This window comes from Diuraphis noxia, unplaced genomic scaffold (genome assembly GCF_037042655.1).
Source record: "Diuraphis noxia isolate RWA-SAM2 unplaced genomic scaffold, SU_Dnox_SAM2 contig0001, whole genome shotgun sequence".
Classification (NCBI taxonomy): domain Eukaryota; kingdom Metazoa; phylum Arthropoda; class Insecta; order Hemiptera; family Aphididae; genus Diuraphis; species Diuraphis noxia.
In genome coordinates this window covers 71,453,166-71,479,361 of record NW_028301711.1, presented here as the reverse complement: position 1 = coordinate 71,479,361, position 26,196 = coordinate 71,453,166, and the positions used below count along the sequence as shown (strand labels likewise).

The window sequence follows — 26,196 nt, the reverse complement described above, 5'->3', positions numbered from 1 at the left end:
TTTAATACAATATACATATAACGTGTATTATATTTACTCATATTATGAAATATCAAATATATATATATGATATATATTATAGCTTATAACTTATAAAATAGACTGTGGCGTGCGCAAGGAGGTGGTGAGTTAGGATTTATTGCCTCCTCCCATTTCCCCATTAATTCCCTTATTCTGATCTTTGGTACTATTAGCACCACAATATTTTAATCATTTAAATATATTATTATCAGGTTTGGGATTTTATACATAATATGGTGATGGAAGTCAAATTCACAATTTTCGTTATAATTGCATGGATTTTGTCACAGAACATTCTGGTGAACAACATGTGTTATCGCTTATTTCATAATTTCATCAAAAATAAAATAATTGATTAGCAACAGATTACCATTTTTTAATAATAATAATTATAAATTATGACATGATCAAATTGCCGTAGGTTTTTATGCTGTTATTTAGTAGGATGGAATCATGATACCTACAAACTTTTTTAAATTAAAACATCTAAAACAAATAAATTAGTGCACATTAATATTTATTTCGAATTTAGACTAATACGTGTTTGAATTAAGAGACGGGTTATTTATGTTAAACATACATACTATAGTACTATATTTACCTATAGATCTGTGGTGAAAAGGTAATATTTCTATTGGAGTCCAGAAGATTACATTTTTAATAATAAATGAGGTGCGGGGAAAAAAAGTCTATACGACAAATCTTTATGTTGTTTAATAGTTTTATGTAGACAAAACATTTATGTAAGACAAGTTGGCAGTCCGGTATTTTGACTACCACGGTCCGGATTCGGACCGCGGTCGGCCAGTAAAGGGGCGATACTCGTTTGCGAGCATTTAACCTTTTTTGCGACTCGTTTGCGTACAGTTGTACAACTCAATTACGCACATTAATTTTTACCACTTGTGATAAATGACCCAAAACGTAGGACTCGTTGGCGTGTACTTGAACTATGGAAAAAGTCTACTAAAACCCAAAAGAACTAACAAAAATAATGTTTAAGATTGTATTTCTCACTTTTACAGGCTTAGGACTGTCTGTATACAACAGACTTGATTAAAAATGTTTTTTTTCCCTGCTAATTTAATTTAATTTGCTATTCATAAATGTCTGAAACATTTGTGACCGAAACTAACTTTTGAGATTACGCGAATCTTATCGAAATTTCCTATGCAAGTTACAATATGAGTCTAATTTAATAATAATTGTACACAAACCAGTTGTCGACCGTTGTATTAGATCTTGCGTCTCGCAATATAATTTAACAAAAATTATAAAATTTATTTCTTAACATTTTGGCTTTTTATATTGTATTTATCCATGTGGCTCGTAAACGTATTCATGTTGGCCAACCCTATATTAGATACTCGTTATGCAATGGCGACCATAGTCGTGCACTCGTGCGTAAATTCAAATCCTATAACTATTAAATGCAAGATGGTCCAACCAACGGCCCTCCAAGCCTTTTTTTTTTTGTACTCATCCTCAACCTTTTTATGTATGCGTACCACCTATACAGTTTGAAAATGTTCGTGTATACTACTTAACCAAATAACGTTTTTGTTACTCGCCAAAAATGTAAACATTATTTTTCATGTTTGGAATATTATTTCTCTAGGGACTACAAAATTATTTTTTGGTTGACTGTGTTGTAGTTATTCTTTGGCATGTCTTAACTTGACGTGATAAATTTGTTTTAAAATTGTTTGCGTATTTTTGTTGTTTTTATTGCATATTTTCAGCACAGATTTAGTGATATTTAAAGTAATATTAAAGCGCATATTTTTGAAATTTTAAATGCTATAAAATCCCCCACTTGGTAAAATTACTTACCCCTCCCCTCCACATTTAAAAATCCTTGGACACGCCACTGCTAATAATGTATAAGTGTATAACCAAACAAATAAAAAATAAAAATAAATAATCGGTTAGGTACCTGTTATTATAATTTATACATATTAATACATTTTCAAAGTTTTATATAGTTTTAAGTATATACACAATTTATTTGCAATATACATATTTTACACATAAGGTAGCTAGAGAGTATTACATTTTGAATTTTGTGTGATTATTTTGAACAAAAAAAAGAAGTCGTTTCATTTCAAACGTGTCAAACGTTATGACAGTCCATTGTTCTCCCGAATGAGGACCATAGTACACCGTATATATATGGTCTTGGGCATAAGCTGGTTTCACGGAGCAAACTATTTTCAGTTCCCCTAGCACTTACCGCGAGTGCCGCCGTCTTAAATATTTATGGTCTATACCGCGTTTGGCGGTACGATATGTTTATAGGTGGCGGTAATATACATCATATATACCACACACTGTCCGCCTGGCCACAATATAATATCCGCAGAAAAAATATATGTTTATAATGATATAATACTATATGTATTATGGCCGGAAACGTTTCCGCGATTGTTTCCGATTCCCGGCGGCGGACAAGTGTTTCTGCAACAGCGTCTGAACGGCAGACGTAGCTTCAGACACCATCGGATGATTCCGGGTGAACATACTCGTATTATTATACTTTATTGCGTATCCACGGCGAGTGTCATGATTTTATGATCACCCGCTTAGCGGTCAGCCGGTGGGGAGGGAAGGTTTCGAGGGTGGGCACAACTCTGAGCAGGCGACGTCCATGATGATTGTGTTGCTGTTCCGTGTGCACAGTGTCCTGTGCCGTTACATTAAAGAGAATAGTAGAATCAGTCATCACTGTACGGAAACAAACAAAAACAATGTGTTAATTTCATTTCTTTTTCACAGCCATTTCAATATGTATTAAGCGTACAAGTATTATATTATTATAAGGCACATAAGCCCACATGTATATGGGTGGGTATGATCATATTATATAGAAGTATCAATTAAGATATTATATTCTTAGAGAATCATTCGCCTTCTCTATCTGTATGTCGGTTATGTGGATTATTATATAATATATACATATCAGCACTACCAACTACTGCATTTTTTTTGTAAAAATCTAATGGTATAGTTTTAATGTTCGGTCGGTGGGGGTGGGTGTGGGTGTCGTATGACATACGTCGTAAATGCAGCGCATCACCAATAAACAATATTCTTTTTAATGTTTTCTCCCATTCGCTGAGCCCAAATTGCGCAACTAAAGTTCAGAAACTTATAAGCGCATATAAACTTTCTTTTTTTGTTAGTGTTTTCTATGGTTTCACAAAAATCACTCAAAGATGATACCAACTCAAAATCACACTAAACTTACATCTATAATGAAGAAAGTGTGCCAGACTTCCGAGCAAAAGAAGATTTGTATTGCACATATTATGACGTTTTTGGTTATAACCATTTATTCTACCCGCAAAATGTGTTCATGGACAAAACATAAAACACTGTGACAATTTAAGATCAATTATAACGCCTAACACTAAAAACCCAAATTAGTACGATTGTACGAACAAATCCTAAAGAATTATTATTATTATATTATTTTTTTTCATCACACAACCGAAAAGGTTTTTGTTATCCACTTATCGTGACCAAACGGAACTTCAGACTTCAAAAAGGTCTAAATTATATGCAAACCAATCATAAATACTACGAATATTTATCTTCTATACATACTATCCAAATGTAAATATATATTTAAAATATAATTAATATTAAAACGTAGCTGACTCTTATCAGTATGACATAAGCATCACAAGTTCACACCCAATACGCTATATTTAAATAATTAGATACTATTTTAGCCTAGTTAGGTACTACCTATCTATACTTGTAATCATCACCTCCACGAATAAGGATTGTGATACAATGTATGCAGAATAATAAAAAAAAAAAAACACAATACTTTAGAGCAAAAATCGGATCAACCATAAATAATAGTGTTTTTATTAACATTGTTTATAGTTAAAAATGATTATTTAAAAATAAACAAATGTTAATCATATATAAATACCACACAGCCTGTCTATTTTGCTGTTACTCGTTGACCATGGCATAATACACTATCATAAAATGATTGTCCAAGTTCTATTTTGTAACTCAAACTTTTTTGGGTACACTTTCCCGTTTTACATATCATATGAATACAATTTGTCGGATATGACTTTGAATTAATAAAAAGTAAAAAATGAACCGACAAAAGTTTAATACAACTTTATTTGTGGGCACATTATTCTTATGACATGTATTTTATTAATAAATAAAATTTAGTTGGTGGTGAATAAAAGAGGAGGTAATAAAAAATAATATTTGAAACTGAGTAGTAATGTTGAATAAAATCGGGGTTGAGGATAATAATTCCACATATTTGGCGTTGTTATTTTTCCATGATTATAGTTTATAAGAAAAGTAATAATGTTGTATTGATTAATTGATTGATAATCGATTAAAAAAAATTTTAAAAAAATTATATTAATAATGTATAAATGTATATATTTTTATAAAAATGTATATTATTAAAATAACTTAAAAAGTACAACGTAAAAATGTAAAAATTTCCTACAAACTAAATAATATTGTTTACTTAATTTAAGACAATAATAATAATTATAATAATAATAATAATAATAATAATAATAATAATAATAATAATAATTTAATGATAATTATAATAATAAAATATTCATAATAATAATAATAATAATAATAATACAATTAATACAGTTAGGACGTGTATAAGAATAAGTTTAAATGTATCACAGGTTTATGTTTATAGTATTACATATAAATATATAATAATATACTAAGTATCTAATACTATAGAAAAAAATTATTGAATTCCTTTCCCAATTTTTTTTTATACTTTTTTTACTATAATCGTACTTAAATAATAATTATCGCATAATTTAACAGGATATATAAATAATTTATTTTCCATCCACTGAGGTAAAAAAAATAATACTTTATAGGATATCACTACCCGACCCGAAAGTAATTTATTTTAAATACTATATAATATTACTCTACACAAACTTATTCGTCAATATATTTTTAAAAAACAACTAGGTATGTATAATTTTATTTACACGTTATTTTATATCATAACATATATTATTATTTATTATCTAATGAGAGCCCATATACCACAAGCAGTGCCGTTAATCGTTAAACCTGTACAACAATGTTTTATTGGTTCTTCGTAGGTTATAATATATTATACTCTTTGGGATGAAACCTTCCGTGGTGCTCAGTAGTTATAATTTATGATTTGACGAGCCCCGTCACCATTCAGCATCGCCAACCGAATTTCTATGCTCAACACCACGACCACCAATACGATATTTTAGAAGACTTTGGTATGAGGTAAATTATTTTCAATATAATATGTATGTACAGGCTTTGTTTTGTTTATAATAAAATCTGTGTAACTAGGAATTCCACCATCAGAAATTAAAACCACTGCAATAGTATAGGTAAACCTAAATGCATTCGCTTATTGTTTTATAATAAATGTATGTACAAAAATTAATAAATAATACATACTATGTGCATTTAGAGTAATACAGTCAACCTTCTGATACAACGGATATCACAATATATCGTGGCCACCACAGACCGTATTATTATTGATACTGAAATCCGATATATAGAAATAATATCCGAAATAATTCGCGGAAAACTTTTCGAAAAGAAAATTATTTTCATTGGAAACATACGAAAATTTCGAAACGTCAACGTTCGTATGGGTAATACTGTATTAAAACTTTCGTGGATTATAAAAGTAAAAAAAAAATAAATAAAAAAAAATAACAATTGCCTAAATCACCCGTTGTAGTTAAATTATGATAATTACATAAATATAGGTATAGGTACCTTATATGAACCATCATAATAATTACTGTTAATAAATAATAATACAAATCACTTTATTGATTCGTTTCACCTTTGTACCTATTAATTACTTAAAACTATCATTATAAACTAAGCACAATATACATAGTAAACGTGTATATTGTTTATAAATGTGTGAGTGCGCATGTGTGAGTGTGTCTAATACTACTTAAATCTAAAATTAAAACTATACATTTAACAATATAGTAATGATTATTTACAAAATCCAAACAACACAATGTTATATTGTAATATTATAATATTATAATATTAACATTTCTATTAAAAACAACAACATCAACGGCTGAACGACTGAACGAAATGTCATGTCTGATTTACATATATTTATACTCTCATTCAAATGACTTTCAATACCTACACTTCCGATAAATATTTAAAAGGACCAGACGTGAGTTCCATCACGTTTTTCAAAATCAAAATATCACCGATACTAATATCTCTATCCGTATTAAGTTTAAACTATCTCTTTGAAATGCTTTTTGAATAAATAAAATAAATCACAGATGGAGCGAATGTCACGACTACTAATTCGAAAATATGACTTATACGAACAAAATATTATGTCATTAATGAGGTTTTACCGTGGCTTTGTCAAAATATTATAATTAAATGATTTGAATTCTTTTTTTCCAAACACTCTTAGCGAAATCGACGAATTATGCAGAAACTTATAAATTGTAACCAAGTCCTCGCAGATTAAACCGATCTCTAAGGTATATTGCCATCGAAATGTTTTAGTGGAACGCATAAAATGTATTCAGAACATAAAACTTAGAACACTACAAACTTAAATCAGATATTTGAGTGTAATATATATATATGCATAATATAACCCCCTAGTATAGTTTTAGTGGCCTAAGTATTAAATGTTTTGTGGATTTCAATTTTTCAGAACATTTTTTGTACCTTTTATTTTGTCAGTAGACATAACGTCGAATGAAAAACTATATAATTTATTACTAGATAGGTGTGTCATTTGGTGTAATAGCTTAAATGCTTAAATGGGGTAAGTTGAATTTTGGCGAAGATCCTTAAGGTCGGTGAACAAATATATATCTGTCCTGACCGGTGTTTTATTAACTTAACACAGCATCAAGGAGATGACACTATAATATACAAACTTATAACATTAAGTTTTATTGAATAATATGTGATAATATTCTCATGCAAAAGCGTATACTTATTTAGTTATTCAATGATATACGTCAGATATCGTTTACGGTGCGTAAACCAAAACATATACACCTATAAAAGTCTGTTTTACGGGTTGACCCATTTTTCGTTATGCTTTATTGAAACTTCAGTAACATCGGCTGATGATCAGAGCAAGATCAGACTAAAAGGTCTCCAGATGATATGTATGTAATGGTTAAGAAAGGTTTTGCTACCACCCCCCCCCTCTTTGTAGTGTCATTTCTTATATAGATGATAAATACTTAATACATCTTGATAACATTCACACATTTGAAATGTAATTATAATTGACAATTGTTAATATCGCTATTAAATGTATTATAATTTTGAAAAATATATTATTCAACACCTAATAAGTAGATAGGTTCTAAAATTATATTATTAGTAATCCTTTTAATAGAAATACATGTAGCCAATCATTTTACAATTTCAAATTTTTAAATCTGTACCCAGATAGAAATGGTATTTAAATTTAGTTAATATAGTCATAAAGTAAGAAACTCATAAAATTCAATAACTATAACTTCTCCGTGGTTCTATGTTAAGTATACATTTCAAGCCATCCACAATGCAACCAAATATCCGTCCATGCACTTATATTATATATTTTTATGATATATTCAATAGCTGGTTAGTAAATTTTTCAAATGATTACACTATCTACGTTTTGCACTGCTTAAAAATACTATAAAGCATACAGTTGTTAAAGCGAAGTGATTGCAACGACCATAAGTAAATTATTATTATTGATAGAATTCGTTTAAAAACCTCAAAAATTAATTTTAATTAATTTAAATTGTTTGTGTACATTGGTACAGATTAAAATTTAGAAACAAATCCTTAAATACAATTTAATTTTCCCATATTTGTAATTGAATCACGCGTAACAATGAACTATTAGATTTTCTATTCCTTACTACAGAAATATTTGTTATGCTTTTGTAACATAATCGAAGAGATGTCTTTAATACCGATAAATATAATTCACATAAAAAATGTAGTAAGGTTAAACTTTAGGCCAATATTTTTCTCCCCTTTTCATAAAACAAAACAATTTTATAAGGAAAAATATTAAATATTAAATTGTGTGTTTTGAAAATCAGCACTAACAATATTATCTCAGTCTACTGGTAAAATAGTAGTCGAAATTAACGATCATGTGGATTTGGTTTATAAGATACCCAAAAGTTTCTACTTATAATTGTAAAGGAATAATTTAACAATGATAATATTGTACCTTAAGATTATATTTTATTACGGATTTGAACCGTTACATAAAGTACATTCAATTGTATAATAATCAACAGTATAGTTGTACAAGCGGTACTTCTAATATTGTTATTATTTTCTAATTTTTTTTATAAATTAAATACATTCAATACATGTCTATAGGCAGTGGTTGAATTGGAAAAAAAATAAAGGTGGACTCTAAATGAAGTTGAACAATTAAGCAAATTATTTTAATAGTAACCCTATATTCCTTGATGAATATAATAAAGGGGTACGCTATAATTTGAAGAAAAATGAAGAGTAGCTCAATCCCCCTGCGTCCTCCCCCAATTCAACCACTGTCTATAGGTTTATCTACAAAACCCATATTCACCAAGATGAGGTAAAATCGAAAAAAAGTTCAGAGACCCTGACATAAAATTAGTGCGGATTTTCAAAGATTTCTGTGCTACGAGCCATACATTAAATATTGGCCAACTATAATAATAACTAAAAGGCTTACTACGACACCTAAAATACTATAAAGAGTCGAATTCATAAAATAGGTTTAAAATTGTTATACATAAAGATTTTATAATTGAGTCGTTACAAAATGGTAAGAGATATTTAAGCATGGATATTTTGTCGTATTTTCTACTCCAAATTATTTCTTACTTTCTTTGAAAGTCAAACCACAATACAGCATAAATTGTTATTAAAAAAATAAGTTCTACGTAGTGTAAGTAATTAAAACTATTTTGTTAAAATAGATTAACATTTTGGTCAGTCTAGCAATATGATTGCAATCAGCCCAATATTAGGTGCGTACTTGAAGCAACATGTTGGCAAAGTTTGAGTTTGTGAACTTGAAGTGTCTCTTGTCATAGAATTTGAGTAGTGCCGGACTGTATGGGTGTTTCTCTTTGAGATGAATGTAGTGCACTTCAGGTTCATTGGTGGTATGTCCACATTCTTCGCAAACGTACATCTGTAATGAAAAATCAATAACATAGACGTTAAATACTGTTAATATTATGACATCTGCTAAATTTATGACAGGCTTAAATGCATAATAATGCAATATTATTATTGACAGCTGTATGAAGAATGTAAATAGTACATACCTTTGTCCTTCTCTCTTTGTAAGCATACTGATGATGTACACCATGCACTTTCAAGCAGTGAGATTCAAGTGAACAACGTTGAGTAAACGATTTCTCACACAGATTACACTTGTAAGGCCGGACACCTGTTGATAACAAAAATGTAATATTAATATAGTTACTCAATTTCAGTCGTAAAATTAATCGAGTTCAACAAATTTTTAAATAGCTGAAGTAAGATTTGATTTTGTTTGGCATAGCAAAATTAAATTATTTTAAAACAATATAAATCTTTTACAAAGTGATTGCCTTAAAAGCAAAAGTCACATAGTAATTCACTAGGTGGCAAACAGCTGATGATTGTATCACTAATTTATTTTTTATAGCTAAGTTATAAAATTGCATTATTAATACTATTATTATTAATAATAAATTATAGCTTATAAGTTATAAGTTATAACATATAACTATATTAATATATTGTGTTTTGTTTAAAAAATGAATCCAACTATCTTTATTTAGTTTTCAATTTAAAAATAATATTTTACTCAATCACAAAATCTTAAATTCGTAATTAATTTCCAATTTCCAAATACATAATTTACATACCAGTATGTGTTCTGGTGTGTCGTTTCAAGTCAAACGTGTCATTGAAACCCTTTCCACAGAACGTACATAGGTATCGTTTGACATCACTGTGACATTTCATGTGTCTGTTCAACAAACGTTGTAAGTTGAATGTTTTAGAACACAGGTTACAACAGAACTTTGAACCGTTTTTGGTTGTTTCGGCTGGTTCGGGAGTATTATTTACTGATACGATAGTTGCAGGAGGTACTGAAGTATTGCTTCTATCTGGCTCTGGTGTTCTAATTAGAATTGATGGGGGTGGCGGGGGTAGAGTGTCGTGATTGGCTAATGGGTTCTTGATGCCATGACCACCGTTGACAAACTCGAATGGCAAGTCATTAGGAAGGCCGAGCTGTAAATGATAATTCATATGAGTACACACAATTGGTTCTGGGAGCTTTTGGGGATTAAAGAAATATATATCAAAGAACAATATGTACTTTTGCCATTGATTTACTGGAGAAAGAAGAATATTTTGATTTCCCTACGGGTGGGGTGGTCTTTCTCACCCTATGTTGTAGTACTCTGACATCCAAAGCGGAGTTACTGGAATCTTTGCCATTTTGAGGCGGTGGCGTAAGTGAAGACATTGTACCATCCATACTAACGCTGGCAGGTGATGGAGCCGACATGCTCGTGTTTGAGTCCATCTCTAGCGACGACAAACCCGGTGATAACATCATTTGTCCACATGCCTAAAACAATAACTAGTTATAACGATTTGGATACATTGTACGTGATTGTGAAAGTTAGACTAATGATTTTTGCTTACGTCTACGTTTTGAGGTTGTTGTAATTGCACTTGTATTTGTAACTGTTGCAGTTGTTGGTTGGAGTCTTCGAAACTGCTTTGTGATAATCTGTCTTTTGATATATCATAACTTCCATAGTTATTTCTGCATGCTACTGGCTGTCCATTATTGTTGTTGTTCACCTGCTGTAGATAATTGCGCTTCTCTAATTGTGACTCGGAAAACCCGTTTCTATGTTCATTAAACATATGCAGAGGTTGTTCGACCAGTGAAGGAGGAATGCACTCTTGGGGCTAAAAAATGGTTTTATTAAAATACTGATAAGAATCATGTGTATTGCTAGTGTGATTGTATATTTGATACAATTATGCAATTCTAAAAATAGAAAAAGTTGTATTATTCATATAAATTTACCTCTTTGAAGAACAGTTCAGCGGCGTCGTTAAGGCTGTCCAAGAAGTCGGGGTCTGTAGGACCCGCGAAAGTAAGAGTAGCAGTAAACTGCAAAGGATCGTTGGATGTGCCATTTTCAGAATCAGCCATCAGTGTGTCGAAACTATTTGTTTCCTTTACGTAACTCGATAGATCTTCACAATCGTCCTCTTTAATATCCATGCCTAGCGACGAGGCATTTTGTAACATAGAATACTGTTTCGGTGGACCTTCCAATCCTATGGAGAAAGGACCACCACCACCAGTGACAGGATTTTGACCAGTATCGTTGTTGAAGCACAGTTGTTCGGTCATCATCAAATGATATTGATTGTTGTACTGAGCAGAGTAGCAATTGCCACCCGATTTTATGAGGCTCTCGTGAAAGGGTGGCAGCGAAACAGGACTGTTTGGTCCACCAAAATGTTTGCCGTTGCCACCAGGGTTCATGCCACCACCTCCTGGGGCCATGCCACCTCCCCCACCACCACTGCCCAAGAGACCGGCGGGACCACCGCCTCCACCACCACCTAGTGTGTAGGAATGCAACGACGAGCCACGGTTTGAACTAGAGTTGGTACTACCACCGTTTGTACCTCCCCCACCGCCTCCCCCTTGTTGGCCGCCACTGCTCCTTCCTCGACCAGCAGCGGCAGTGATAATACCATTTGGCGCTGAAACCAACTGTCCTCGTAACGTAATAGTGAATTTGTTTTTGATAGCTCGAACGATTTCCAAGTCTAAATCTGCTTCCTTTTTAGGCACATGATAATCGATCGGTGCATCTTGTTCGGGTTCTTGGACAGTGCTCGGAGACTGTGTTAATGGTCTTTTCGGACAGACAGACGGTGATTTAACGGCTGCTGGTGTTCTTTGTATTACTGATACCTGATGGCATTTTGGTGGTGGTGGTGGTGGTGGTGGTGGTGGTGGAGGTGGCAACTTTGGTTCAGGCTCTGGGCTAGTCACAGCTTCCTCTTCGACTTTGACAGAGGATGGTTCACATTGCCGATGGGTTACCTGCAAACTATCTTTACTACCGTATGGTATATTATCGCCATCTGACGTGGATATGAATCGTCTTTTTGGCGGTGGGTTCCAGTCAGGGGACGGTGGACATATGATTGGGGTAGGAGCCTCAATAGACACCGTTGGACTAACTCGGTGGTTTGGAGATTCTGCTCTACTTCGTGATTCTCGTTCCACACAATTAACTCGGTCAATCTCTTCATCATCATCTTTAAGTGGATCTTTCTTGGAGACAATTTTCTCTGTAAAACATAAATATAAATCAAATTAAGCGTACAATAGAGCACTGCACGGTACAATTTGGCTAACCAAAATTAAATCGATTGTCATTCGTATGGCGTGTCTGTTATTACAAGCACCTGTACACCGTGTCATATTCAATATCCCTTTTTAAACATCGTACACATACGTAACGCGCGACGCCCCAAACCCTTTAACCCACTGCCAGACTGTTGTTTGTCTCCAGTCCAAGGATAATTGTTATATGCCGCGCCGACACAGCAACAAGGCCGTGGTCGCCCCAAAATAAACAACCGCCGCGCATGTTAAATATAAAAGGATTACCGACGAGCCTCTTGTCGACTACAATAAAACCATAATTCACATCGCCGTTGTAACAGTATTTGACCAGCAGTCTTTGTGTAGTCAGACAGCACAAACAAAACGGGACAAATAAAATGAACAACGCGCGACATACAAGGCCGAGTTTTATTACTGTTCAACAGTCGTCACCCCGACTCATTACATTTAATAGTCACAGATACCAATCCATGCATTTGAAAAAAAGGGTAAAAAATGTGTTGTCGAACAACAAAACGTTAGTGGTATTTTTAAACCCGGTCGTTACGCGTGTAATACTATCATCTTCGCGCTAACATGCCGCTGATTCCTTATTATAGAGTCGCAAGTTTTTTACGCGCATCGAAGTCTTATGAACTTTCACGATAGACCACGGCGGCCTCAGCTTCGAGACGATCTACGATGGAAGTAGGACGTGCAGTATAAAATAAATACACACAGCATAATAATAATATAATAGTAAGATAGTCAGGACCGGGTTCGGGCGCGTCACGAGTACCGGACGAACGGTTCTAACCGGATTGTCAAGAATTAAGGCAGCGTTCACAACACAGTATTCCAATATTGAAACTCTCAAATGTACAAGTAATATGATATACCAAATGTCTATAAAAACAATAATAATGTATTATTATAATACATCGATTCGAAAGGAGACGTTCGACTTGGACGCGTTTCACGTGAAAACTCTATAGCATAATGAAATATTCTGGGTCATCTACGAGTACCTGTTTATACGTATATATTTATATATAATAAAATCACCGTTCCGGTGCAGAAGTATTGGGTACGGAAGGAAAACGGAAAAAACCGTCCAAACAGCCACCGCGGCCAACCGTAACGATCAATGTCGTTGCACTCGGCCATTGCCTGCACACAAAACACTATAATACAATAATTATACATAATATATATATTTATATAGCTGTGTTCTACCTGCTACATTTAACTCGGAGATTATTCACCGTAATGGTGACGATCGTGTTTTTTTATTTCAATTCAACACACCAGAAAGAGCAAAAAGCGTACGATTTTCAGCGGTAACCAATTAAATCGGATTTTCGCGGCCATTGAATTTCGTTACGTTTACAACAATATTATAATGTATAGGTAGGTATACAGCAGGCATCACACCGGCTGCAGTTCGCCGCTTTTTCACGACTACGTATCCGAATCAATGCCGCCAACGATGAGCGTAGCTTGTGTGAACAAATCTTAAAGCGTGACTGGCAAAACTTGTTTTATTTTTTTTTTTTTTATCCACCATCGAAACGTGTACACGTACTTTTGTGCGCGCGTGTGTACGTGTATGTGTGTAGGAGAGCGAGTTTATGAGTGTACGTGTGTGTGTGTGTGTGTGCCTATATACGATCATAATAATATACGCGTACACAATACACGACGGTATATATATGTATATAAATATGTATAGGTATCATAGGCGTGCGCAGACTTTGACCGCAGGGGGGGCTCCTTAAAAAGGTCCGAACTAAAGATTCTTGTGTGATGATAATTGATTAATTAATAAAATAATAACTTAATCACATTTATATTTTATTTATACTATTAGATTAAAACTGGCTTCACTTTTTTTTTGTAAAATCTAAAAATTTCGCTGTCTAGTATAATATACATATCTATGCATTTATTAAAGAAAAAGCCAGAGGCCGCAGAGGGGGCCGCGGCCCACCCGGCCCCCCCTGTGCGCACGCCTATGATAGGTATAATAACCGTGCGAAATACTTGCTGAATTTCAAATCATTAACCAAGTTCAAGGCAAAGTTCACGTCTGCGCCAGCTACAACATAATGGTCGGTCGTTAAAATCTCCCAAGGACAAAATATCATACTCCGGCGGCGGCGTGCGCGCAGCCGCAAAAAGACGTTGCATAGCTTTATAATATACATATATTTGTAATATATTGTGTGTGTGTAACGTGCACGAGTGTAATTTAAATTTTATCGCTATTCGAAATCAAACCGCCATCAAGGCACGCCATCCACCACCGCCAATCGGGACGACACAATCGACGATATAGGTAAGTATACGTGACTTGAGTGCGAATATTTCGTACATGTACCTCCTCTACCTATTATCATACTTTTTACGGGACACGTGAGTTCGCGTGTGTATATTATTATACAACTATAGTCAATGTCAGCATATACGTTGCGCTGCTTCCACATACAGCGATGCCATCCGCAGCCGATGAGAGCCCCGAAAAGTATTGTTTATTTTAAATACCGACCTTGGACGGATTTCGGCTGCAACAGTACGGTATATTCCGCGTGACGACGGATACGGAATAGCAAACGAATGTGGGCGTTTCTCGCCCGTATGATGTTACGATTGTTAAATATTTAAATATTATTATTGCAATAGTCACGCGTAGGTCTGTGGCGTTATGGGTATGTCGTCGGGCGATTGTATATAATATTCATTCTGTAAAATATACATATTACGTTTTTTTGTTTTCTGGCCGGCGTGGGATGAACGTTCTGCGAGAGAACTGAGAAGGCAAAATAAAACAAAAAACAAACCGTTCACGCATTGTGCATTACGTTATTATTATATTATTGTACTACGAAATCATAATGGCAAACGACACTCTTCTTCTCTTCCGCCGGGCATGACAAACGGCCGCGTATTATAACGGTACTCGCCACTGTCACACACACACACACACACACACAAACGCGTATTGTAATGTTTATATTGTATATTAGTAATGTGTATATATTAAAATATGACCAGGCGACAAAATGACGAGCCAGACCATGCCGTAGGCGCGACGCGTACCTAGATATACTGCAATAAGTCGTGTGTGTTTTTTACGGGTCGTTGGTGAATAGGTATCTAAATAAAAAATGAAAACATCGATCGACGACCGTTTTTAGTGTGTAATATTTGTCATTTGTCTATTACGTCGAATAATCACACAACCGCGATGTGCAGGGTGCAATTATAATATATTATCATATTATACGTCTTATACTCGTATGTACCTTATAGAACGATCGAGTTATGTTTTTGGGTGTCTATTTTCTTCAATCCGACAGGATGTCTTGTAAACATATTATTAAGACGGGGTGGGCGTCAGGACACGATGAGGAGTTATCCTCCTCGGACAAACTAACGTTGTGCGACGACCATCAGAGACGTAGGAAATTATTTTTAAAAAAAACCAACGAACCCGCGATGTAACGTGGGTAGGTATACTTATTTAGACGTCGCCCGTTATACGCCGAGAGCGAATGCGCGTATTCTAAAAACTTATATATGCGTACGAGCGCTGCGGAAATCGCTATATAATATAATATTATAAAAAAACATTAAGAACTCGTCGATTGAAACACGCTTAGACAAATTATGGTTTATATATTTTTTTTTCCGTGAGTGGCCCGCGATTTTTATGAAGTGGAATTATACAAGAAAATGCGTCATAAATAAAATATAAAACATATAATTATTATTATCATTCATATATTATTATTGTTATGAATAGTTTTCGGCCGTAAATTGCCAGTGCCATTGTCCTGTCTGCAGCAGCATAACATTATACACAAAATAATACATAAGCGCCTACCTACATATTTATATATATACATATGTATATACGAATATAACCGCTAGCAGAGTACGGCGGCGGCGCGATGTGCGGGTGGCAGGGTGGGCGGGCGCGCCAAAGGACACCGAACGGCGACGGCCTCGGACGCAACAACGGACGCATACTATAACCGGATAAAGGATTCTGTTATTTATAACGATTTTTTTTTTTTTTTTTTTGAGAAAAAACGTAACCGTCTATAGGTAGAGAGGTATATGATATAACGCGTATAATAAAAAGTGTATAATAACGTAATATATATATATTTTTAGACGCTCTCCGGTCTGTCCTCGAGACGCTGCCGCACCGCACCAGTCGCGATGTCGTGCCACGTCCATAATATATAATTTATATAATTTATTATTTATTTATAACACTATCGTTAGTAGACGCGTTTAGCGATCGTTTTTGCCCGCGCCCGAACGTACGCAGATATCACGCGGCCTCGGCGGTGTTTCGTTACGAATTATTTTATATAATATATTTCCTTCACGAGTAGGTATGGTTTTTCGTCTGCAGTGCCACAACTTTGCGAATGAAAAACCGCTAACAGAATCTCCGCAAAACTACCGAAAACCAAAATAAATCGACGCATATATAGTTTCTCTAACAAGCGTGCACCTGTCGTCGCGACACAGTGATGGGACGACCAGCGCGTCTTAACTGTAGTTCATGTAACGTTATGATTTCAATGATTGGGGCCCAATGTTACATTTTTCATGGATTATGACGCAAGTCCGAAGCGGCAGTCAAAGGAACGCGGCAATATAGATAAAAAATAAAAATAGTAATATGTATTATAACGTCGTCGTCGTGGCATTGGTCGGTTCGGAGGTCTCTCTCTCTATCTCGATTCAATACGTTATACCTATGTATAATAGTCGTGTACAGTCAGGTTTTTGTCCGGCACACCTCGATAGACTTCAAGGTAAAACTCGTTTCAGGTTCATTACGAACTGATGCCACTATAATGTTGTTATATACAGTAGACCGTCGGCTAACGGCCGCAGAACCTATTATGAATATGTATATATATGTATACACATTATAGAGATCGACGGACAGCGTTTTATATGTATAATGTATATAATATATATATATATATATAAAAAACGGATAAATAAATGTATATAATGTACGGTGACGGGGCGGGGAAACAAAAGAAATCCGCCGGCTTTATAACAGTGATATTCAGAACGTATTTTTATGTACGTCGTGTGAGCTGCGTCTGTGGCTGTGTACGGTTCGTCGGTACACGCCACCGCCGCCGCCGCTATTTCCCCTCGCTCGCCGCTCCTCAGAAGCCGCCATCGTTTTTTGCCACATCGCCGACACGGCAGTGATTGTTCCGGTGATTGGTGGAGGAGCTAGTGCGTTTCCCGTGTATTTGCGCGCAAGCACACGGTCAATAATATTATAACGTCAGTCTGCAGTCATAACATTATTAATATTATCATACGGTGTTGTATAATCGATTTTTGCCATGCGATTTTCGACAAAATCGTCGAACGGACGGATTCAACGAGAACGGCGACTATAATAATATTATTATTTTTACCCAGGTGGGACGTTGTTCAACTACAACCATTACCATAGTAGGTATTACATGGGCTGTAGTTGCAGCGCTTGTATAATATTTTTATGGTAGTGTGTAGTAGTTGTACCGGGCAGATGCGGGTGTTTAGTAGGCGCACTTGATGATTTCTGTCACCTATAATATTATCATTATTATTATGCAGGTTGTATCATGATATCATAGTGTCGCACTCTAAAATTATATCGAGGTACCGATGTTCTACGCAGTTACAGAATGAATCATACTGGGAGACCCAAAGCATAGAACACACACTGGCACAGAATATAATATATATTATATACAGTCAATAAATAGGTACGGGAGCTTTTCTTTTTTGATTTTAATTTTAATCAAACTCGGTCTGCAATTTATCACTAACAAAATAAATAAATATATTTATAATATATTGCGTCATTGGATGGTTTGCATTTTTTTTTACACCGTGGCAATAATTCCTTAAAATTTCCAATTGCGTACTCATTATTCACATAATTATACCAATATTAAAACGTTTACGTTTGTCGACAAAACGATTGATGTGATCATGTCCCGTTTGCGAGGTGAACGGTGAGTGCAAGACCTCGGTGTTCGTATATTATTATAAAGTACATATTATTATTTAGCTACACCAACCATTTACGTCCAAACCGTTAATATCTAAACGCATTTTCAGCTCAAGATTAAAATATGTTATTAGTCAGTTATTAATTATTAATTTATTTATTATACATTAATGCCCCCCTCATAATACAGTTTGCGCGTGAAAGCCGTTTGACATACTTGACGCTCGTCATACTAGGTATTAAATTTTTTTGCTTCGGAACGTCTGATAATTTGGAAAAAATAAATAAGCTGTTAAATGGTTTTATAGTTTTAGTATACTTAATTATCAGCTATATTTGATTCGAAAGGGTGTGTTAAGTTTTTAAAGTGCCTAATTATTGCAGTAACACTTTCTTACGATTTCCATTACAGTTGATTTAAACAGAAGATATTTGAAATTTTAAAGAATATAATATGGTACACTATGTTATAAACGAAATGTTTGAAACAATTTACCGGAAAATTACATTTCATACCTAATTTAGTTAGTTTTAATAGTTTATAACATGGTGCAAAATAGTTAGCAAATAGTATGAAATAAAACAATAATTGTTTTATTATTAAAGTTATTATATAATGATAAGGGCCTATGTCATATTATTATAAGTTCTTCTTATTTAAGTGAAGCGTTATGACTTTAAAATGAACAAAATATCTATACCTTATTAAAAATATTTAAAAACATGGTATCAAGTTGGAAAATATAAATAAATAAATTTACCTAGGTACAATAATTACAGACATTTATGTTTGTACTTCCAAATACCTATTAGATATTTTTTGCCAACTTTCCGCGAAGTCAACAATAATAGGTACATGTTTTTTATTTATATTATATAATATAATATTCGTGGTATTGTGTATTTGTGATTATAGAATTGAAATACAAAATCACGATGTGTGAACTGATAATTATGGTGAGATTTACATATGGTATGGACCTTTAATACACACTATGCATAGGTAGTGTAAAGGTGGTAGATACAAAACACAAGTTATTGGTGTGCATACAAAAGAGGAATATTAAGGAGACAATACGAAGTCGTTAAAATACGCGCCGACCAATCATCCTTGATAAATTTAGAAAACACCATGAGAACCACTGACAATAGAAGCACTGATTTTGGGCACCTGTAACTTAGGCAGTGTTCACTGTTCACCTGTTATGAGTAGCAGTCACCCTCCGAATAAATGATAATATTACTGCGGAGAAAGGGAGTGATAAAGAGAGAGAGAGTGAGAGAGCGAGGGAGTGCGCGTATAGGCGTATATAGTGGAAGAGCATAAAGAATGCCGTTGCACCCTCCGAACAATATGATTATATCGTGTATAATATTTCATTTTCCCATGTTTGGGATACGTGAGCGGCGGTAATAAAAAGGGTCTGAAGGGGAAACGGTTTTTATTATAAGCCATTCATGAGATATTTTTCGAAAAACAATTTCGACGTATACCTATACATAAATTCAACATTGATAATATAAATGGCCACGATAAAAAATATTTATTACCGTTCGAAAAGAACACAATATTATATAATATTATAAACCATCAATGGCCGTGCACGTAACCGTGTTAATAAATAAAACGCAGGTGTTTCCCGAGATTTTAGGCAAAAAACCGTTGCGTCAAGTTGTGTCCACACCGCGCATATCCGGAAGTGTCCCTACCGCGCGAATACGTTTCCCCTGCAGCAAGGCCTTTTGCGACCATGAAATAATATAATACAATATGACGACGACGGAGACAAAACCTCCAAATCTATCCAAGACACGTTCAACACTGTTATAATATCGTATTTGGCGCAGTACGAATTATGCGAAGGTGGTTGGCAAACCGTTACGTAAAATTTAATTTCGATTCAACCTATTCAGACCCGTCTCAGCTGCTATTAATACGTGGGTAATGAATTCGGCGTTGACGTTCTTGTAAGAGGAGAAAAAAACAATACGCAATTTGTGTTATCTAAATTCTAAATCGTATGCGCACACACACATACACTGTTGTTGTATTTTGTGACCTTGCGTGTAACCAGTAAAATTATTCGTAAGACAATGCCATAATGTTCTACAATAACTGTTGAACATAATTTATATTATTATAGTGCCGATAGGACCGCGATAGGTCTCGAGAACGTTTTGCGCTCTATCGTCGTCCGTATTATACCGCATACCCGGTGCAAAGTTCGACAACACCGAGGTGTACCGTACCCACAGGTACACGTAGGCGTATTATAATAATATCGTTGTCGCATGTAGATGGATGGTTGAGGTTTCCGAACAGCGGTTTCCGTGCGAATAAAATAATGTACATCACGATGATGTACCTACGTATAGGACGGAAAAACCGCAGCAAAAGAAAACGGCGGAACAATGGACGACTGCGCGTACAGTGGGCATATTCTAGCAATCGGAGAGAGGTACATATATATAAAATCATGGGAAAAATCACGAAGGCGTGTAAAACGAGCGAAAAAAATCGAATAGAAGGAAGACGGAGAAGGAAAAAATTCGAAAGACACGCCACCGCGACTTCGCGACGTCGGTAATTATTGTGTGTATATATATATATATGAGAGTGTGTGTGTGTACCCGAGCAAATTGTCGGAACGCATTGTGCCAGTTTGCTGACCAACCGAGCGTCTTCCAGAACGTTGAACCCGCGCGGTAATGACGACCCGTGAAGCGAAACGAAATTGACCTTGTTTTTTATTTAGTTTTTTTCCACATTATTTTTTAATACTCATTATTTTTCCGTCCGCGCAGTTTCGCGCGGTCTCGGCGGGAGTCACACTTAAATTTTTTTATCATACATATATAGCAGCATTCTGATTCGACCATAATTTTCGTTTCTCTGCCGTTGCAATCTTCCCGTTGCCGCAGGGACCGGAGACCGGAATTTTCGCGGAAACCGAAAGCCCCCCGATAAGCCGTATTCGGTGATATCGAACACATGTACCATACAGTGATGGCGTGGTGGAAGAGAAGCTGTGCCGAAAAGCGGTGATTGGTAACCGCGATAAAATTGACGGCGTCGGCCGCGGAGGGGTAACGGGAATGCGAGATAACCGGTTTTTCCGTTGACGAGAAACCGAACGCAACTCAAGCTCGAGAATAACGATGATGATGATGCGATGATAATAATTATTCTCGAGGCGACTATATAATATTTATCATTAATAAAATTATATATGTTTAATGCATATTATACGCACTATGATATGTCAATAGCATTTGTAATGCGGAAACGAACGATTTACATTCTCGCATCTTTAGAAATATTGAAGTGATATATAAACTAAAAATCATTGTTAATTGCTTGAAATACGTTTTTATTTTTCTATACAAAACATTATTCCTGTTCGTTAAGATAAGTACACGCGATTTGCAAAAAAAAAAAACAATTTTACATTGTACCCACTACCACCGACATATAAAAGAGAGATACATATATTTATATCGGTACACTACAACACGTCATATATTTATATCTAGGGACTAAACAGGTTTTCATTTGTAGAAGGAAATTGTAAGTTATTTGATAGGCATTATCTGCTTTAATACCGTTTTATATTTCCATCCAGCATTATAGGTAGCAATTTTATGACACGAATGTGCATCACTGATTTGTAATATGATTTTGCAGTATACTTTCTTTTAGTTTCCGAAAATAATGATTTATACATGCATAATATTATGTTGTTGGTATTGGCTAAAACTAATGTGCAATTTTCAAATGACGGAAACACGATAGAAAAAAAATAGTGCCGGTCAGATTTTATTTTATATAACTATATAAGTATTTTTTTTATAAGACAACATATATTTTCAGACTTATTATAGGCAATAATCTTCTTTTGTGTTTGCCTATATATAAATATTAACAAGATTGAAATTAACAAATATACAGCATTATTATTCCATTTTATGTTTGCCCTATATTGAGAGTTAAATTTACATATTAGATTCTTAGAGCATTTATGATATGCTTTTAATAATATTCACTGTTCATAAAAATATAATGTATATTTGCATATACTTATCTTAGTTCTTAGGTCATGTTGATTGAGTATTTATAGGAATAAATACAAATTTTTTATTTTAAGGCATACCTAATCATATTCAAAAATGATTTTTACGATATTTTCTGGATTTAAAAAAAAAGAAGTTTTAATTTTGATGCTCACTTTTTGTAACTAAATTTATCCTAAAATGATTTAAACTATAGTATTATTATTAATGCATTAATATTTTAAGTCATTAAGATGATTTATAATAACTATATCGGATAAATAATATTATACAATCAATTATTAGTTTTGGTAAATTTAAATATTTATTTCTTATTTATGTAGAATATATATATATATATATATGTATATATATATATATATATATGTATATATATATATATATATATTATGAAGGTAAATTGTTATTATATGTACCCGCGCGGGTACATAATATAATACTTCACGTTTCGATTTTTGGCCTCCTGTCGCGTCAAGTTGCGACGGCGTTAGGTGATCGTTATATTTACAAAGTGTTGGTATCTACTTATATAAATGTGAAGGGAAAAAATCCTTGTCAAATTGTGGAACCTCATAGGTAACATAAAAGGAGTATAAACACAAGGCGTGGCCAAAATCGAAGTATACGTGAATTGCCAAATATTTTTTTTTGTAAATTTTTTCACCGGTTCGCATTGTAATCGTTCGCTGCGGGAACAGTCCACGCTTTGGAAATTGTCTATAAACGCCCGCGGAGACCGGAGGTTATGTGAACCATCAGCCACTATTATTCACCCACTAACACAAAGGGGATAAATAGATAAGTAAATATGCACAAACAAGTGTGCAAGACCACTTGCCACGAATAAAGCTGAGGTTGAACAGAAATTTATCGATTTCGGGTCCAAAGACACACAATAGTTCGCAAGACTACCGTGTACGATCAGATTCAACACCCCTCATCATTTTCTTTGATTCGATAACCAACAACAGACTCGACGAATGCGCTTTAATATTAGAAACAAATTAATAAAGGAAATCAACGTTGAAATACCTATACAGTTAGAATACGTGTTTTAGCGACATTAAATGTTGATGACAGGTGCCGATGGTACCTATCACCCGGTCACGATTTATAATCGATGACGTGGAACTAAAAAAAAACTAAGAACTCGCAAAAATAAATCACTTATTTTAATGAAATTGGAGATATTCTATTACATTTGATAAATAAAAAAAAACATTTGAAAGAACCATCTTTTTATCTAAAAACAAATAAGTACAAACTATAATTTAACAACAGAAAACACTATTTAAAGAAATAATGACTGGATAATTGTTGAGAAATATTTCAAAATAGTACGCGTAAATTTTCGTTCGGCGATTTCGCAATTATTTTATACGTCCAGACTACAATAAAAATGTCAATCATCAAAATAAATAGATAAATAAAAAATTTATCGTAATTGTATTTTAGTCATGTTCGGATATGCCTGTAACTTACATATTATTATCACATTAAAATTCGAATGCCTGCATATATTACAAAATGTGAAATCCAGTAGGTATCGAGCGTTTAAGTTTCCCTACCAAGCGGTGGCTAGCCATACACACCAGCCGCGAATTAATTTGTTAATGAGTTAAAATATATTATGATCACGGTATACAGTTTACCTAGACGTACGTAGTACAAATAGTATAATAAGCTTCAATTTCCAAGTATATAATATAATATAATATATAAATATACGTGGTGCCTCAAGCAACCGCCGCATCTAAGTCTGATTGATTACTATATGGTTCCTAGAGCGTGCGAGCTTGGACACGAATATCTCATATGCGGGTGGTATATAATATTATAGCATTAAAAAAAAAGAATAGGTATTGTAAGAAATCCTATAAAATAATATTGTGCATTTAGAGAAAAATTATTTCACCGTTACACCGATCACAATATTATTGTGCTATATAACATATTATAAGGCGCGTATGGTGCCAGAACAGCTTAAAATGTGGTTTTATTAAACGTTTTATTATCTAATTAAGATTATACGGTATATTTTTAATTAAAATCCATAAACAAATTGGTTCCTGTAACAGTCTAAAAGAGAAATTGTCCGCTGGACAATGTAATTTATTTTGACAAATATTAATTTAATAATTAATTTTGTTACTAATAATAATATAAAAAAAAATATTTATATCGAAAAAATCTGCTTGTGGGTAGGCTGTTCTGGTGTTACGCGCCCCATGCGTAAATCACGTTTTGTACATTACCCTGCAATACAATACGCACTGCAGTTTAAAAAATATGTTATTATAAATTATATTATATTATATTATTGGTTATCGTGACGATATAAATACTGTTTTGTGAATATACGAATAATTGATATTATGACAGGACGAAGGCGACGATAATAAATGTCAGATTGGGGGTCCTTACCTTGTGGGGTTTTCGGCACCGGTGACTCCTGGACGACTTTGGACTGCGGCTGCTGCTTCGGCGGCGGTGGTGGCGGTGGCGGAGGTGGCGGCGGAGGCGGCAAATGCTGCCTTATCGGTGCAGGCGGCGGCGGTGGCTGCGCAGGCTGATGATGATGGGGCTGATAGTGGTGCTTAATGAACGGTGGTGGCGGTGACGGTAATCGGCCATGGTGATGGTGATCGTTATGATAGTTTTGCAGCGACTGTACCAGCGGGTCGGAGGAAACATGTGCGTTTCCTTTTTGGTTTTCTAGCAGTTTCTGTTGCTGCTGGTGCAATCGGTTTTTGATGAGGAATATCTTCGGCATTTTGACTTGGCGGCGGTGGCTAGGTCACGGCTTAGAGTAACGGTGGCGACAAAAATACGTTTTTTCACGACGGGGACGAACAAAATCGCAAAAAAAAAATTTTTATCAGCAAAGAAAATCAACCGTTACGTCCGTGAGTGTGGCATCCACGAGTGTAACTGTCAGCCGCGCCGGTAAGGTGCGTAAAGAGCGGGTCGGCGGCACGTATACCACCGCAACAGATTCATATTGATAAATCGTTTTGCCCGGGCGGAGTGATATATTTTAGGAATACACTTTTGACGACGACTACGGCAGATGCAATGTAGTATGCAGGCGGTAGTAAAAATTAATAAAAAAAAAAAAAAACAAAAAAAAATATATATATAAAAAAAAACGACCGAATTACACTCAATTATAATATTAATCCGAAAAAATAAATGCCAAAATCAAAAATTACTTTTTATTATAATAATAACAATATTAATGCAATGGACGACCAAACGGTACGTCGGTGAAATCGGTGCGGCGGTCGTCGGGTGTCGGACGGACGTGTTGTCTGACAGACGCGGCGGCGGAGAAGCAAGAACTGGCCCGAGAACCATCGAAGCCGTTGCCGGCGGCTCGCGGAGACCCTCCACTTGTCGGGCGGTGACGGCGGCGGTACCAGCGTGGGCGTGTCGATGGTCCACGGGTGGGGGGTTGTCGGCGCGTCGGCCGAGTATGTGACCGTTGTTGACGCGGCGGAGGAGCGGTGGAGGAGTTTGCGGTACTGAACACCGCCTGATCGCGAGCACATAGAAGACCGTGTCCGGACCACTGCCAAGATCATGGTTT

At 34.8% G+C, this 26,196-nt stretch overlaps 1 protein-coding gene across 3 annotated transcripts; it reads right to left on the bottom strand.

The window, feature by feature from the left end:
• ovo (transcriptional regulator ovo) lies at positions 1 to 25,956 on the bottom strand. Of its 3 annotated transcripts, XM_015512521.2 has the most exons (8): positions 25,032 to 25,955; positions 11,165 to 12,453; positions 10,771 to 11,043; positions 10,439 to 10,693; positions 9,978 to 10,350; positions 9,390 to 9,514; positions 9,095 to 9,253; positions 1 to 2,745 (listed from the first exon to the last, which is right to left on the bottom strand). In XM_015512521.2, exons 1-8 carry the CDS (start codon positions 25,378 to 25,380, stop codon positions 2,743 to 2,745), a joined length of 2,826 nt encoding a protein of 941 aa, XP_015368007.2. In that variant the 5' UTR covers positions 25,381 to 25,955; the 3' UTR covers positions 1 to 2,742. The 3 variants fall into 3 exon arrangements, with proteins under 3 accessions (XP_015368007.2, XP_015368006.2, XP_015368008.2); XM_015512520.2 differs by lacking the exon at positions 1 to 2,745 and having other exon boundaries at positions 5,026 to 9,253; positions 25,032 to 25,956; XM_015512522.2 differs by lacking the exon at positions 1 to 2,745 and having other exon boundaries at positions 5,026 to 9,253; positions 10,508 to 10,693.
• Positions 25,957 to 26,196: the final 240 nt, after the last annotated feature.

Excerpts from the sequence above, each read along its gene's own strand:
- ovo (XM_015512520.2), bottom strand. The coding sequence starts at position 25,380 with ATGCCGAAGATATTCCTCATCAAAAACCGATTGCACCAGCAGCAACAG. Across the intron at positions 10,694-10,770 it reads AACAACCTCAAAACGTAGAC|GCATGTGGACAAATGATGTT; the intron begins GTAAGCAAAAAT and ends TTATTGTTTTAG. Across the intron at positions 9,515-9,977 it reads ACACACCAGAACACATACTG|GTGTCCGGCCTTACAAGTGT; the intron begins GTATGTAAATTA and ends TGTTATCAACAG.